We start from the raw sequence: 14,657 nt of genomic DNA on the forward strand, positions 1-14,657 counted from the left end.
TACTCATGCTTATATACGTACACACATACACGCTAGTAGATGAATCAGAGCAAGAAGACCATCAGAGCAATCGTGAACAATGGCTGTTGAACTTATGGAGACTCTGAAAGAAGCTATAACCGCCTACACCGGACTCTCTCCCACTACTTTCTTCACTGTTCTCGCCGCCGGTGTCACCGTCTACTACATCGTTTCCGTTCTATTCATGAGAGGCTCCTCCGATCACCATCAACAACACAGCCCAACGTCTTCCGAAGAAGACAGGTGTTCTATCCTTGATTTAATATTACTTTAGTGCGTATCTATTTCCTTTTTGAAAAAATATAATATTCATGCTTCACTTTCGGGGAAAATGTAAATTTCCTGTGAGATTATAATATTTCCTTCTGTAATTTATCAGCTGTGTTGATTTGGACACCAAAATTAGGGTTTTAAACATGATTTTGGGTATGTCTTATTTTGTTCTTAGATGCTGTGAATGCATATACGTTGACTTGGTAAAGTCAAATTTGATAACATATGTTAAGGTTTTCAGTTGATCTGTTGGTTATATCTTCTGTGATCAATGTTGTTGCATAACCGATCAATGATTTTTTTTTAATATACACATGACGCATCTCAAATACTCAATACCACATCTCATTTTCTTTCACTAATTCCAAACAAATTCGATTTACAGATCCACGGCATTTTCTTCGTCCGCTTCTCACTCAATTTCTGCCTCTAGTTCTCAATCATGGAATCATGATGTATTTCTGAGCTTTCGGGGAGAAGACACCCGTAAGAGCTTTGTGGATCATCTCTACACGGCTCTTGAACAACGAGGAATCTACACGTACAAGGATGACGAAACACTTGCTCGGGGTGAGTCAATCGGTCCAGCCCTGTTGAAGGCTATCCAAGAATCACGGATAGCCGCCATTGTATTCTCTAAAAACTATGCGGATTCATCTTGGTGCTTAGATGAGCTTGCACATATTATGGAGTGCATGGACACGAGAGGGCAAATCGTGATGCCCATATTCTATCACGTAGATCCCTCTGATGTGAGAAAACAAAAAGGGCAATATGGAGAAGCATTTACAAAACATGAGAAGGAAAATAAGCACAAAGTCGAATCATGGAGAAAAGCTCTGGAAAAGGCAGGCAAACTTTCTGGATGGGTCATCATTGACATTGAAAACAGGTAATGTTCTCTCCTTTTTAAACATTTTTATGCTTAAGATATTTGCATAAAATTAAAAAACAATCAAAGGGTCAAACAAGTTGGGAGTAGCCAGGTTTATGAAAAAGTAGTTTCTATCGTAATAAGTTAGTTTTTCACATTTGCAAGTAGATTTAAGGCGTTATTTAGTTTATAAGACAGAGAAGGAAGTGTTAAAAAAGTGTTTAATTTGTGGAGCCAAGTTTATAAAAATAAAAAATAATTGCATTTGATGGGAGCTGTTTTATAAATATAAATATTGAAAGGCTGAAGCTGGTAGTGGTTACCAGTACTTTCTGAATTAATGAGACCCTCACCTCATTAAGGGAGTGGGAGCATGTTCTGAATTCTAATTATTTGTATTTATCCATCACGCAGTCACGAAGCAAAATGCATCAAAGAAATTGTTGGTACAATTTCTAGTAGGCTACCTACACCAAGTACAAATGTCAATAAAGACCTCATTGGAATAGAGACACGCTTACAGGATCTGAAATCAAAGTTGAAAATGGAGTTAGGTGGTGTACGCATTATTGGAATATCACTACAAGAATTTTGAGCTTTAGTGGCGACACCATTAGTGGCGACAGCTAATATGTCGCCGCTAAAGGTGGATCCGTGTCATGAGACCCTCAATCGCTTATTGGCCGTTGGATGAAGACCTGATCCAACGATCAGGGAAATATCTCATTTGAGTCGCCACTAAAGGCTTTTAAGCGGGATAAACTCCTTGTCCATTTCCCTTTCCCTCCATTCTACCCTGCACATCTCCACTCACCATCTCCAGAGCCTTAATATGGTTCCAAATTAGGGTTTCTGGTGTCTCCGTTCCAAGCTGTGCTCCGTCCACGCCACTCAAAACGCTAGGGTTTCTGGTGTCTCCACTCACCATCTCCAGAGCCTTAAAGATTCCGGCCGCCTCCAGTCAATTTCTACCACCTCCGGTAACATCCACTGAAATCCAACCACCTCCGGCGACATACACGGTTAGGGTTCTTTATATTGTTGTTTATTTGAGTTATATAGTTATTTTTCTTGATTTTGTATAGTGTTTGTAGGTCACCTCCACTAAAATGCAACCATTTCCGGTCATCTCTGCTGAAATCCGGTCACCTCTATTGAAATCCGGCCATCTCCACTGAAATCCGTGCACCTCTGGTTAGTTCTTTTCAATCTCTCTTTCCCGAGGCCCCTGTTGACCAGCGTTGACCAGTCAGCCTGACGTGTTGACTGGTTTGGCTTTGTTGACCGACTTGAACCTGTTGAACCTAATTTCTTAATTTTGTGTAGTACAGTATGTATAAGCATGTATGTTTGTAGGTAGGCCCAACAATCCTGACCCAATTGTATGAATTTGGGTTGAAATGGACTCTGTGTATGAATATATGGATTGTTTTGGGTTAGTTATAATTCTTAGAGGGGTTAGGATGGGCAAGTTAAAAAGTATGGATCAGACTATATGAAAATGTATATTTTGTCTGTGATTCATACAGGATATTGTTGTTGGTGAAACTGGTTGGGTCGGTTAACGGGTCAAAACTGGTTAGGTGGTTAACGAGTCAAAACTGATTCTGTCTATATTGAACTTCAAATTTTGTATTTTGCCAATAAAATCTTTATACTCAGTAGCATGTCTTGTATCTGACACTTGAGAGTCGAGACGGTCGTGATTTACCCTTTAGCCTAAAAAATCCCTTCAGTTCTAAATCTAAGCCATTATTCACATTTCTTGGACTTTTATGCTTTTTATATATATGGTACAAAATAATGTTATGCACGTATGTAGTTAGAAGGTACATGCTACTTAATACTTGTAAATATATGTCGTACCTATATATGTAGCATCCCAAACATATAGTCGAAGTCGCAAGGTCGCCTATCGCGGCTATAATCAAGGCACAAGGTGTCTTATTTCTATTTATGGAGAGCAATGAATAGCAGCATTGTATTGTACGCACACCGCAGCAAAAACGTCGCACGCAGCAGCGGTGACTGCACGCACGCCGCAGCAGCAGCGCCACATGCAGCAGCGGCGACTGCACCGCATGCATGTCTCAGCAGAAGCACCACACTGGACGCCCGCAGCAGCGGCTGCGCGGCTGCACTGCACACACGCCTCAGTAGCAGTGTCGCACTGCACGCACGCCGCAGCAGCTTTCTGCCTTTATACCCAAATAAGTTAATTTTTTTTTATTTCTGTAATTTCTTTTGGATTAAAATTTTGTTTTTATAGAAAGCAAATACGCAATGCAACTGCATAAACAAGAAATTCTTTTGTTGGTGTTATTTGATGTTACTTAAGTAGAGTAACTATTATTATTTATCATTTTGAGCTAGACTAACTATATTACAAATAGATTTTTTTTATGCCGGATATTATAGCTATTATAGCGAGTACGAGTATGGCAAGGGTATCGCGACGAAGCGAACCAATACCGGTCGAATAACATTGGTACCCGTACCATCGCTACGTCTAAAACTTGTCTTAATAGTATGATAAAGCTAAAAGATATACAATAATATAAAGATAAAAGTAAGAAAATACATACTAAGGCAACATGATAAAAAGGATGAATAAGAAATCATAAAAAGAATCCTAAAATCCGTTTAATAAGAAATCATTTAAAAAAAGTGAAAGACTAATAAAAAAATGAATCTTATATGTAAAAATGATGAGAACGATCCCGATTATGATACGGAGCCATCCGAGAAGGAAACTGGAGTATCTGATGGAGAGTTTGATTAAAAATGTACTTTCTATTGTAGTTTCTATTAATCTGATTCAAGAGACACTTGTTCTAATTTTTATTCGTTCGAGAGGCACTTGTTCTAATTTTTATTCGTATATGAGATACGCATGTTATTATTTATATTTGTAACTTTTCAGGACAAGATTTCTTTTTGGGTTTTGCTTGTGTATCTGATGGCTGATGTGATGGGCATGGGTCACGGGGGGGACGGAGCCGGGGATCAACCACCTTGTGGTGGCGGTTTTTGTCCCGGTAACCATCAACAGGACCGTAAGTCTTATTAAAATTAGTTTTTACTATTTTTACTTCATTTATAATAAATATTGTGACTAATAATTTTTAATTATAATTGTAGTTGTTCCTCGGAAAAAGACAAGGGGGAAGGCCAAAAACCTTAAACTCGATGCAGAGTTGAGGAGAACGGGGCGACCTTTAACCCTTCCAATTGATACAGAGTGTACGTTCCATCCGGTTGGTAAGCCATGTGACTATTTTACCCGCGAGGTGGGTATATACATGTGGCGTAACATTCCATTAGATAGATCAGGTTGGAAGAATGTTGATCAGTTTGAGAAGACTTCCTTGGATGTGCATCTAAAAGTAAATTAACGTTTATTTAAGTTAATTGTATATGTCCTATGTTGATTGCTTTTTTGCTTAACTAACTTTTTTTATTTAAATCGTAGGCAAAATTTGATCTTGCTCAGGTTGAAAAGGATATCCATGCCTCTAAGATTAAGGGTGGCATACAACAGGTGATCCAAAAGCGGTTCAGCGACCGTAAACACTATGCTAAACTTGAATTTCTGAAAGGTGGAGGGTATGCCGACATAGAGGGAGCAAGGAACAAAGTCCCCGAAGATATGACTAGAGAAAACTGGCATAAAGCAATTCGTCATTTCTTAACGCCCGAACATATCAAACGGTCATTAGCTAACGCAGCATGCCGCGGGAAGCAGAGATACGCAAACCGAGGGGGATCAAGCTCTTATGCTAGTACTTCTTTCAAAGAGGTTATGCTTTATATATCTATATATATATGTGTGTATATATAGTGTTCATTTAATATCAAATTAAACTTTTGATGTTAAACAGAGTTTGCAACGACTCGAAGTGTTCCACAAAACCCATACCGATAAAGATGGGAATTTTTCCAGCTCGGTAGCCGAAGAGGATTATGTAAGTATTTATTTAAAGTGTAACTCTCAAACATATATATATGGTATTTACTCCTTTTAAATTACAAGCAAAGGTCTGATTAATAGTTAGTATTTATTTAAAGTGTAATTCTCGATTATCTTTGTAAATACAGCGCCGATTAGTGTTAGAGTATGAGGCTTTGAGTCAACGCTCGTGTGAAGAAGGTGGTAGTTCTTCACAACCGGGTGATCTTGCAATCTTCGAGAATGTGTTGGGTTCGAGGCGTGGTCATACTCGAGGTATTGGGCCTAAACCTTGTTCAAGTACATCGCGGGTTGTCTCTGGTGAGGAGTCGCAAACTCCACAATTTTCAAAGGTAAACTATCCTATTTTAGTTTAGAAACTAGCCTATTGTATATGTTGGTTGCTTTACTTGGCAGTTTAATAAATTTGGTATATATATTGTTGTAGGCACTATTCCAGAGTTGGTTCCAAAACCCGGATTTTAGAAATGAACTTCAAAACTTTTTGAGTTCGAGTTACCCGACAAAGTTTGGAAGCGAAGATGTTGATGGTGAAGAAGCGGATGATGGCAGCGATGATGACATGGATATGATTTAAAATTATAACGTTTTAGATGTTAAGTAGTTTATGACGTATTAGTGACTTAAAACGATTTCGGATTGGTGACGTTTATGTAGTTCACGCTTATGTAGTTTATGCTTAATTAATTTTTATGTTTGGTTAGTTTTTTTTGGCTCGTGAACTAGAAATGTACAGGTTTTAATATGAAAAAAAAACTGGAAAAACCTGAAAAATCAAAAAAAAAAAAAACGTTTTAGTGGCGACCCACATCGTCGCTATTAAGTAACAGGTTTTAGCGACGAAATCAGCAATAGCGGAGACATCCTTTAGCGACGAAAATCAAGCAATAGCGACGAAGCAGTAGCGGCGACATCTTTAGCGACGACATGTCGCCGCTATTGCTTATTTCTAGCTTTAGCGACGACTTTTTCTAGCTTTAGCGACGATTTTTGTCGCCACTAAAGCTGAAATTTCTTGTAGTGTATGGGGAGTTGGGGGTGGTGGTAAGACCACTCTCGCATCTGCTGCTTATGCGGAAATCTCTCACCGGTTTGAAGCTCATTGCCTTCTTGAAAATATTCGTGAAGAATCAAGAAAGCATGGTTTGACAAAGTTGCAAGAAAAATTTCTCTCACTTGTTTTGAAAGCAGATGTGAAGGTAGGGAGTGAGATAGAAGGAAGAAGCATGATAGAAAGAAGGTTACGTAATAAAAACGTATTAGTTGTTCTTGACGATGTTGATGACCTTAAGCAACTAGAGGCTCTAGCCGGATCACATGCTTGGTTTGGTAAGGGGAGCAGGATAATAATTACAACGAGGGATGAGCATTTGCTAACCCGCCATGCAGACATGATATATGAAGTGAGTTTGTTATCAGATGACGAGGCGATGGAGCTCTTCAACAAACATGCATATCGGGAAGATGAACCTATAGAAGATTACGAGATGCTTTCAAAAGATGTAGTTTCTTATGCTGACGGGCTCCCATTAGCCCTTGAAATCCTAGGTTCTTTTCTATATGACAAAAACAAGGATGAGTGGAAGAGTGCATTGGCCAAGTTAAAATGCATCCCAAATGTTAAAGTCGCCGAAAGACTCAAAATAAGTTATGATGGACTAAGTTATGATGGACTTGAACCCGACCATCAAAAATTATTCTTAGATATTGCTTGTTTTTGGAGGAGAGAAAAGATGGATGAGGCAATGAAGGTGCTTGATGCTTGTAATTTACACCCTTGTATAGGGGTGAAGGTGTTGATTCAAAAGTCTCTCATAAAAGTTGATTCATATGGAAGATTTGATATGCATGACTTTGTAGAAGAAATGGCTCACTACATTGTTAGAGGGGCACACCCTAATCATCCTGAAAAACATAGCAGAATTTGGAAGAGGGAAGATATAGCATACCTCTGTGATATCGGGGCAGATGCAGTGCCAATGGTTAAATTAACTTTGCAATAAAATATTTCATATATATCTGCATCAAATGACACTTGTGTATAACGTTACTGACACAATTTGGTTACCTTGATTAATTAAAACAGGAAACTGAAGTAGTAGCTTATCGTTATTCATTGCCATCAAATTTTCCGGATCTATCTGATGTTGTTGCAAATATGAAGAAGCTTCGGTGGATTAGCCTTTATAATTATCCGGCATCTTCATTCCCATCAAATTTTCAGCCAAGAGAGCTTGGTTGTCTAGAGTTGCAATTCAGCCGACAAAAAGAACTCTGGCATGGGTATAAGGTAGATAAATATTGTTGTTTCACAAATCATTGCAATAAAACTGTGAAATGAATTATAAAATGAACATAGGTATTTGACACATTTATAAGTATAGGTGTAATTAAATATTTCATTAAGAAAAATACATATCATACTTTCTCTATAAATTAGAAGTCGATTAGCTTAGTTTAGATTGAATGCTTCAAAGAAACTTTTGATGATATTGCCAGAAATAAATAAATTAACAAATAGAAGGTAGCTTTTTGGGCAAAGATTGATGAAAATTATCGACGATATGATGTAAAAATGATACGATGCTTTAAGCAATTGGAATTTACTATGCATGTTAAAGAGGCTGTTATTATAAGATATTAAGATGGTAAAATTTGGGTATAAATCAAGAGCTCCAGTCTAATGATACTTAATTATTTACTTGACTTTTCCTACTTTTCTTGAAACAGAGTCTACCAAATTTAAAAATTCTTAATCTCTCTGATTCAAAAAACCTAATCAAGACACCAGATATTGAAGGCCTTCCATGTCTTGAAAGATTGATTTTAGAGGGTTGTTGGAGTTTAGAAGAGATTCATCCATCAATTGGATATCACAAAAGGCTTGTTTACGTGGATATGAGCGTCAGTTGGACGACTCCCAGGTCTCAAGTTTCTCGATCTGTCATGTGTTGGAACCTTGTAGAATTGCCAGACCTCCCATCAAGCATAGCTATTCTCAAAGCAGATGGTTGTGACTCACTTGAAAGTGTAGGAGATTTATCATACTATAAATGGTTGTGGAAAGTCTCACTTTGGGGTTGCTATAAGTTGATTGGTGGTGAGAGGGTACTACATTCTATGCTTGAGGTATAACTTTTATCTTGTTTTTGAAGTTCAATCATTTTTTAATTTACAATATAATAATAGTGTTCATCATAATTGGAATGAAAACGTGGCAGGGAAATGCAGCTAAAGATCGCTTTATGAGTGTCTTACTTCCCGCGGTTGAACCATCGTCATGTATTTTTGCGAGATTAGTTACATTGCAACTTCCAAGCAACTGGTACAGTGACTTTAGTGGACTTTTATTATTCTTACGTGATCACAGTCGCGGTAAGTTGAGTTATCGCATAGATATTAAGCAGGAGACGTCCACATATGATTACTCTAAAGAGTCGGATGAAGATTGGAAACAATGTAAGTATGAAAGGGTGGGTTATGTACCCTTTAATTCATTGCGGCACATCCCATGGTTGAATCCTACATACACCAAAAATATTTTATTTCAGACTGATAAGGGTGGTCTTAATGTGGAACTTGTTCGTAGTAAAAATAAAATAGTTGATTTAAACGAAAACCCAATCAATTACTCAGAGTGTTGGGATGAAGAATATAAAGATGCAAAGACATTTGAGATCATGTATGATTCACAGCCCTCTAATATTCGGATTGTATGGAATCATTAATAGTTGACATTGGCACTAATGCTGCTGGTATATCTTCCTAGATTTTGTTTCAAGGATCATCAACAACTATTAGTAGATCTCAGTTTCAACATTATTGGGCCCACATTTTGTTACCATTTCCAGTTTGCTTTAGCAACATTATTGCAGTCTACCAACAAAGTTGTAATAAATTTTCTTTATTATCCTATAAAACTTCACATCCTATACTACCAGGTTTCATATGTCGTTTTTGTTAGTTGTTGCTCCCCTTTTGTGCTACTATCGTATGTGTAAGCAACAAAGTTATGTTATTTGTAGAGGAGGATACAAGACGGGTCAAAATAAGTTAAGAGTTGGAACGACATTTTTATACGGGCCAAAATTGGGTTGCTTCTCCACGCACTTTTTTTTTTCTATTTTGATATATTTTTTTTCAATTTTAGTGTATTGACTAACATACAAAAACAATATTGTTACAATAATATTGATAAAAAAACACACATGAAATCGACTAGTCGGTGATAAAAGGGCTAGTGATACCGAACAAACATCTGGCACCTACCAGCCATCCATTTTCTGTAAGCTTAATTGTTTCTTGGACAAGTCAATTCCCGAATGTTGATTTTTTTATTTATTTAATGAAAACCCAATATTCTTAAAATTAAGTATATACTTGGGTGAGGCTGATGTTACAACTGAGTTATATATGATTACCAAACCTATTTTTAGCATTTAAGGTGGCTGGCTTTGACTTTGAAATCACCTATCGCCCCGGTCATCACAAAGCTGCAGCTGATACCTTTTCTCGCATGTCTCATGCAGCCTTCTTTGCTCACTCTCGTGTTGAACCGTCCTTGATTGCTACATTCCGGGTGGCTAATTCTGATGATCCGTATCTCAAGTCCATGCAAATGAAGTGCACCTCTGCACCACAGTCGGTACCCGGCTTCCTTCTGTTTTAAAGATGGACTTTTGTTTTTCAAAGATAGGTTGGTCATTCCAGCAGGTTCGCCCCTGTGCACTAAGCTACTGGAGGAATTTCATAATTCTGTGATTGGCAGTCACTCCGGGGTCACACGTACCTTCCATCGCCTTTCATCCAATTTCTTTTGGCCCAAAATGCGATCAGATGTTAAACGTTTTTGTGGCCACTTGTCAAGTTTGCCAGCAAATGAAATCTTCACTTTTACCTCCTGCTAATCTTTTACAACCATTACCCTTACCACAACAGGTTTTTGAAGGTATCTCCATGGATTTCATCACAGGGCTGCCCTTATAAACTCAGCCGTCGATATTTCGGTCCCTATCAAGTTGGTATCCAAGGTGGGCTCTGTGGCTTATAAACTGAATTTACCGGAGAGCGCCAAAATCCACCCCGTGTTCCACGTCTCCCTCCTTCGAAAATGTATTGGCGTTCCCGCATCACAGGTCACTCCACTCCGTTTGGTTGACTTGACCGCCACCATGATCCTTCACCCGTTCAAGATATTTGGATACTCGTGTTCTCTCCAAAGCGGGTCATTCTGTTCCCCAATATTTGGTTCAGTACGTGGGAAGATTCCACTAGCCTGTGTAAACAATTTCCTGATGCAGGTACATACCAGTTCCAGACCCGGGACCCAGTTGTAACAAAAGGAACTGAACCAGACCCGGTTCCACCTCTACTCGGTCAAAATCCGGACCGGAACCGGCCAAAACCCGAACGTACCCGGAACGGGTTCCTACCCTACCCGGTTCCTACCCGGTTTTAGGTTCTACAAAAAAAGCGAGTTGTGCATCTCTACCTAGAGGTGGTAACTGGTAATATGGTTTGATTAGGTAACGGGTCAAAACAAGTCACTTTAATACAAAACGATTTAGGTGATTTTCAGTTAATATGTTAATTATAATTTAAAAAAACAATAGTAAAATTGATATACAAGGTTGTATGCATTAAGAATAAATTTATTTAGGTGATTTTCAACTCGTTTGATTCCTTTTTCATCTAAATTCATTTATTTGGCCTGTTTGAGAGATAAAACACAACCCGAATCAGCCCACTAGTAAATGGTTTGAAACTGCCACCCTTAATAAGTTTTGTTAAGAGCTTAGTAAACTACTTTATGCAAACAAGAATGCAATATGTAGATACTGCCATTCTACAACATAACACCGGTACAAAATGATAATATGAATGCATCAAGCCGTCGATGTATTCTGCAACAAAAAAAAACCACACTGCCATGAAGTTATAAAAGTTGCTAGCAAGCCACAGATTGTATTAAAATATTACTTCAATTTAGCAAGTGATTTAGAAAGGTGGTAATTTTGGCCAGTTTGCTTACAGAGTTACAGATGGACCTGTTTGGGTTTATATTACATCTCCAATGAGTTATTAACAGGTCAAGTGAGTCGAAATCACCAAATAGGCCTATAAATAAACTTTTCATTTAACTTTAACAGAACATGAACACGAACACCAACATAAACGAACGAATAAATAAATATAAATAAACGAACATAAATGAATTAACAAAATGTGTGTCCATGTTCGTCCGTTTATTAAATAACAAACATAACGAACGAACATAAACAAATTTAAATAAAGGAACTAAATGAATGACAAAATGGGTTCATGTTTGTTCGTTTATTAAATAAATGAACATATACGATTTTCCAGCCGAACAATGAAACCGTGATTACTAGGGCTATTCTCAGCATGCTCATCACAAGAACCAGCATCATCCGTGATCCCACTTGAACCAGAAGAAACCTGTGTGAAATTGAGCATACCTTCATAATCTATTTGTATACGTTGGTATGTGTTTCTTTTCTCTCTCAACTTGCTTAATTTGTATCAACTGTCCAAACACATCTTCTTAATCTATTTGTATATTGTGATTGGTTGAGTTTTGTTGTTTCATGCATACCAACTGTTTGATGAAATGCCTCAATGAACAAAGTAGGTCTAATCATGCAAACCATGATGAGTTTTTACTCAGAGGTGTTGGGATTAATAACTTATTTTGAGAACAACAATCAATGTGTCATTTGTTGATATGGTGGCACGGTTGTTGAGGTTTCTGGATCACCAACACACACACATCTGCAGTTTTCTTTTTTGTTCCTTAAATATAGATTCAGTATTGCGCAAGAATGATATTTTGTTAATAAATGGATCCTTTACATTTCATTTCATGTGATTATTAAATGTTATACCATTTACCTCTTTTATTCTTCTACAACATGATTGCTAGGTTGGAGGGTATGAGAAGAAGCTGAAATCACAGGTTTAACAGTTTTGATCGTCATTCACTTGAAGAAACATAACAAATTGAATGAGGTATCTTCTTCTAATCTTGACATGTTTGATGATTATTTTGTGCTAAATCGTAAAATGAAAAATCATGTATGTCAATCAAACACTAAATTTAATCAGAAGAATGGTAAGCCCGAACTAGATGAATGCTGCTGTGCATGGTAATTATCTGATTAACAAATTAGAGATGGCAAGATGGACAATATATAGGTAACTGGTCAAAAACAGGATATGATTGAAACTTTGAAATGTTTAATACAGGTCAAGACGGGTTAACTTGCAAATAGTTTTTTTGTCCATTCCTTTAGAATATTATAAACAGTAAAATCATTCATTTCTTGTTACGAAAACAGTTAATAATATATTAACAATCTGAAACAGTTGAACAGAACTATTTAGGATGTTGTATGCATTGGAAATGGCTTACTCATGTGTCCCTTTTGACCCGGTTGAAATAAATTAAACACAGCCCAACACATTTATTCGTAAATGGGTCGAAATTCCACCTAACCCACACATCTTTTTTCTAAGTTCATTTCCAGCCATTTATTAGCTTAGTAGTTACACAATTTTCTCTTGATATTGTTGGTTAAGAAAATACAAATAGATAAAGGGATCCAATGTGAAATATTGAAATCTTCTGTTGACCCACATATGTTGACCCACATATCTTTATGATAAAGTAGTGGGCTAAGAGCATTCACATCTATTCCATCAAATTGTGTGAGTGGAGCTTTTATAACATAAAAAGTATAAAAAGTGGTTGTGAGTGGAGGAGAGAGAAAATTTTATTGTTCATCTGTATTTTTAAGGGGCACTCTTCACTTCCTATAAATTTTTAATATATTTTGAAAGTGGTTGTGAGTGGAGGAGAGAGAAAATGTAATAATGAAGATATAAAAAATATTATTTCATGGAAAAGAAGAGAGAAAATGTAGTGTTTTTTAGTGTAATTTAGGGTGAAAATATGTTGGAATGGATGTGAAAGCTCTAATATATTGATCAGCTATTTAAAACCACATATATCTTTATGATAAAGTAGTGGGCTAATATATTGACGAGAAAGAGTTATTCTTAGATATTGCATGTTACTTTAGGAGATCTCTGATAGATGAGGCAATGATGGTGCTTGATGCTTGCAGTTTTCATCCTCATATAGGGGTAGGGATGAGCTCGGTATCGATCGGTACCGAACCCGGTACCGGTACCGAAAATCCCCAAAAGTAGGTACCGGTACCGAATATACCCGGTACGGTACGGTTCGGTACCGGTATTTGAGGGTAAATACCGGTACCGATTCGGTAAATTCGGTACAGGTACCGGTTCGATACCGGTACCGGGTACGATTTGCTTATCCCAGGTGTTGATACAAAAGTCTCTAATAAAAGTTTCAAATGGAATAGTTGATATGCATGACTTGATAGAAGAAATGGCCCACTACATTATAAGAGGGGCACACTCTAATCATCCAGAAAAAACATATAGAATTTGGAAAAAAAAAAATGATATTGTAGACTGTAGAGTGTTGTGCTATGGAGGCTGGAACGTTAATGGTAAAAGCTAGCTTTGTTAAAATTATATTATATGTTAATCTGATGACGTTTGGTTATGGATACTGACACAATTTGGTTCCCTTGATTAACTAACACAGGAAAATGAAGTATTAGTTTTGTCAAGTTATGTCGAACATAATCAATTTATTATTAGGGTAACTCGGATAAGTAGACCTTAGACTAATGAAATTAGAATTGTGAAATGAATACTATACGTACACCGTATAAGATCAGATTGTCAAGATAAAATTGTTTACAATAAAATTTTGTGACTGGACCTTAAGACCATGTGCATTTACTACTCGTTGACCAGCCATGACCAACAATAAACAATTTTTGTTTTGAGCTTAATTAACACTTCTCTCCTTGTGACAAAGGGGATTTTGTCTTTAACCGATATAAACACCATTCAATTTACCATTTATATTACATAAATTTTTATATAACTAACAAATTTGTGTATAATTTAAACTAAACGGCGTAAAGCTCCGGCCTAATTGATCCATGAGCAAAAACATACGCGAATGACAATGTTTATAATTATACCTACTTATTTGCCTTTTGTGTACATGTCTGTTAACAGCATCTACCAAATCTGAAGATTCCTGATCTTCGTCATTCAAGGTACCTAATAAAGACACCGGATTTTAACGCTCTTCCATGTCTTGAAAGATTGAATTTACAGGGTTGTGAAAAATTAGACGAGATTCATCCGTTAGTTGGATATCATGAGAGGCTTGTTTTGGTGAAGATGAAAGGATGTTTAAAACTTAAAAAGTTTCCACCTATCATACAGATGAAAAACTTGGAGACTCTTAAGCTCTCTTCATGCTGTCAACTTCAAAAGTTTCCAGATATCCAATCGAACATGGATAGCTTGGTAAGCCTTCAATTGGATCATACTGTCATTGAAGTAATCCCAACATCAGTTGGAAAATTTTGTACCAACCTTGTTTCTCTT

The 14,657-nt window shown here is 37.0% G+C and overlaps 3 protein-coding genes and 1 long non-coding RNA gene across 5 annotated transcripts; all 4 read left to right on the forward strand.

Annotated features, from left to right (window-relative positions):
- Positions 1-2: 2 nt before the first annotated feature.
- LOC110871754 (TMV resistance protein N-like) lies at positions 3-7,154 on the forward strand. The gene is made up of 4 exons (XM_022120478.2): positions 3-264; positions 680-1,186; positions 1,583-1,743; positions 6,162-7,154. Exons 1-4 carry the CDS (start codon positions 80-82, stop codon positions 7,139-7,141), a joined length of 1,833 nt encoding a protein of 610 aa, XP_021976170.1. The 5' UTR covers positions 3-79; the 3' UTR covers positions 7,142-7,154.
- LOC110871752 lies at positions 1,933-5,844 on the forward strand. Of its 2 annotated transcripts, none has more exons than XM_022120476.2 (8): positions 1,933-2,190; positions 2,254-2,362; positions 4,092-4,224; positions 4,310-4,554; positions 4,641-4,967; positions 5,050-5,133; positions 5,267-5,470; positions 5,566-5,844. In XM_022120476.2, exons 3-8 carry the CDS (start codon positions 4,128-4,130, stop codon positions 5,713-5,715), a joined length of 1,107 nt encoding a protein of 368 aa, XP_021976168.1. In that variant the 5' UTR covers positions 1,933-2,190; positions 2,254-2,362; positions 4,092-4,127; the 3' UTR covers positions 5,716-5,844. The 2 variants fall into 2 exon arrangements, with proteins under 2 accessions (XP_021976168.1, XP_021976167.1); XM_022120475.2 differs by having other exon boundaries at positions 2,263-2,362.
- A 133-nt stretch (positions 7,155-7,287) lies between the features above and the next one.
- Positions 7,288-8,982, forward strand: LOC110871753. The gene is made up of 3 exons (XM_022120477.2): positions 7,288-7,428; positions 7,869-8,267; positions 8,360-8,982. The coding sequence occupies exons 1-3, from the start codon at positions 7,297-7,299 to the stop codon at positions 8,864-8,866; spliced, it is 1,038 nt and encodes a 345-aa protein (XP_021976169.1). The 5' UTR covers positions 7,288-7,296; the 3' UTR covers positions 8,867-8,982.
- A 2,389-nt stretch (positions 8,983-11,371) lies between these two features.
- On the forward strand, positions 11,372-14,454 carry LOC110871755. The gene is made up of 4 exons (XR_004880926.1): positions 11,372-11,642; positions 12,082-12,167; positions 14,280-14,320; positions 14,382-14,454. It is a non-coding gene; the product is annotated as an uncharacterized LOC110871755 (long non-coding RNA).
- Positions 14,455-14,657: the final 203 nt, after the last annotated feature.

The sequence above is a fragment of the Helianthus annuus genome, chromosome 15 (assembly GCF_002127325.2).
Source record: "Helianthus annuus cultivar XRQ/B chromosome 15, HanXRQr2.0-SUNRISE, whole genome shotgun sequence".
In the NCBI taxonomy this organism is placed as follows: domain Eukaryota; kingdom Viridiplantae; phylum Streptophyta; class Magnoliopsida; order Asterales; family Asteraceae; genus Helianthus; species Helianthus annuus.

Coding starts and splice junctions, on each gene's coding strand:
- LOC110871754 (XM_022120478.2), top strand. CDS start 80: ATGGCTGTTGAACTTATGGAGACTCTGAAAGAAGCTATAACCGCCTAC. Junction 265..679: donor ACGTCTTCCGAAGAAGACAG/GTGTTCTATCCT, acceptor TTCGATTTACAG/ATCCACGGCATTTTCTTCGT. Junction 1,744..6,161: donor TGGTGTACGCATTATTGGAA/TATCACTACAAG, acceptor TTTCTTGTAGTG/TATGGGGAGTTGGGGGTGGT.
- LOC110871753 (XM_022120477.2), top strand. CDS start 7,297: ATGAAGAAGCTTCGGTGGATTAGCCTTTATAATTATCCGGCATCTTCA. Junction 7,429..7,868: donor AACTCTGGCATGGGTATAAG/GTAGATAAATAT, acceptor TTCTTGAAACAG/AGTCTACCAAATTTAAAAAT. Junction 8,268..8,359: donor TACTACATTCTATGCTTGAG/GTATAACTTTTA, acceptor AAAACGTGGCAG/GGAAATGCAGCTAAAGATCG.
- LOC110871752 (XM_022120476.2), top strand. CDS start 4,128: ATGGCTGATGTGATGGGCATGGGTCACGGGGGGGACGGAGCCGGGGAT. Junction 5,134..5,266: donor CGGTAGCCGAAGAGGATTAT/GTAAGTATTTAT, acceptor TTGTAAATACAG/CGCCGATTAGTGTTAGAGTA. Junction 5,471..5,565: donor AAACTCCACAATTTTCAAAG/GTAAACTATCCT, acceptor ATATTGTTGTAG/GCACTATTCCAGAGTTGGTT.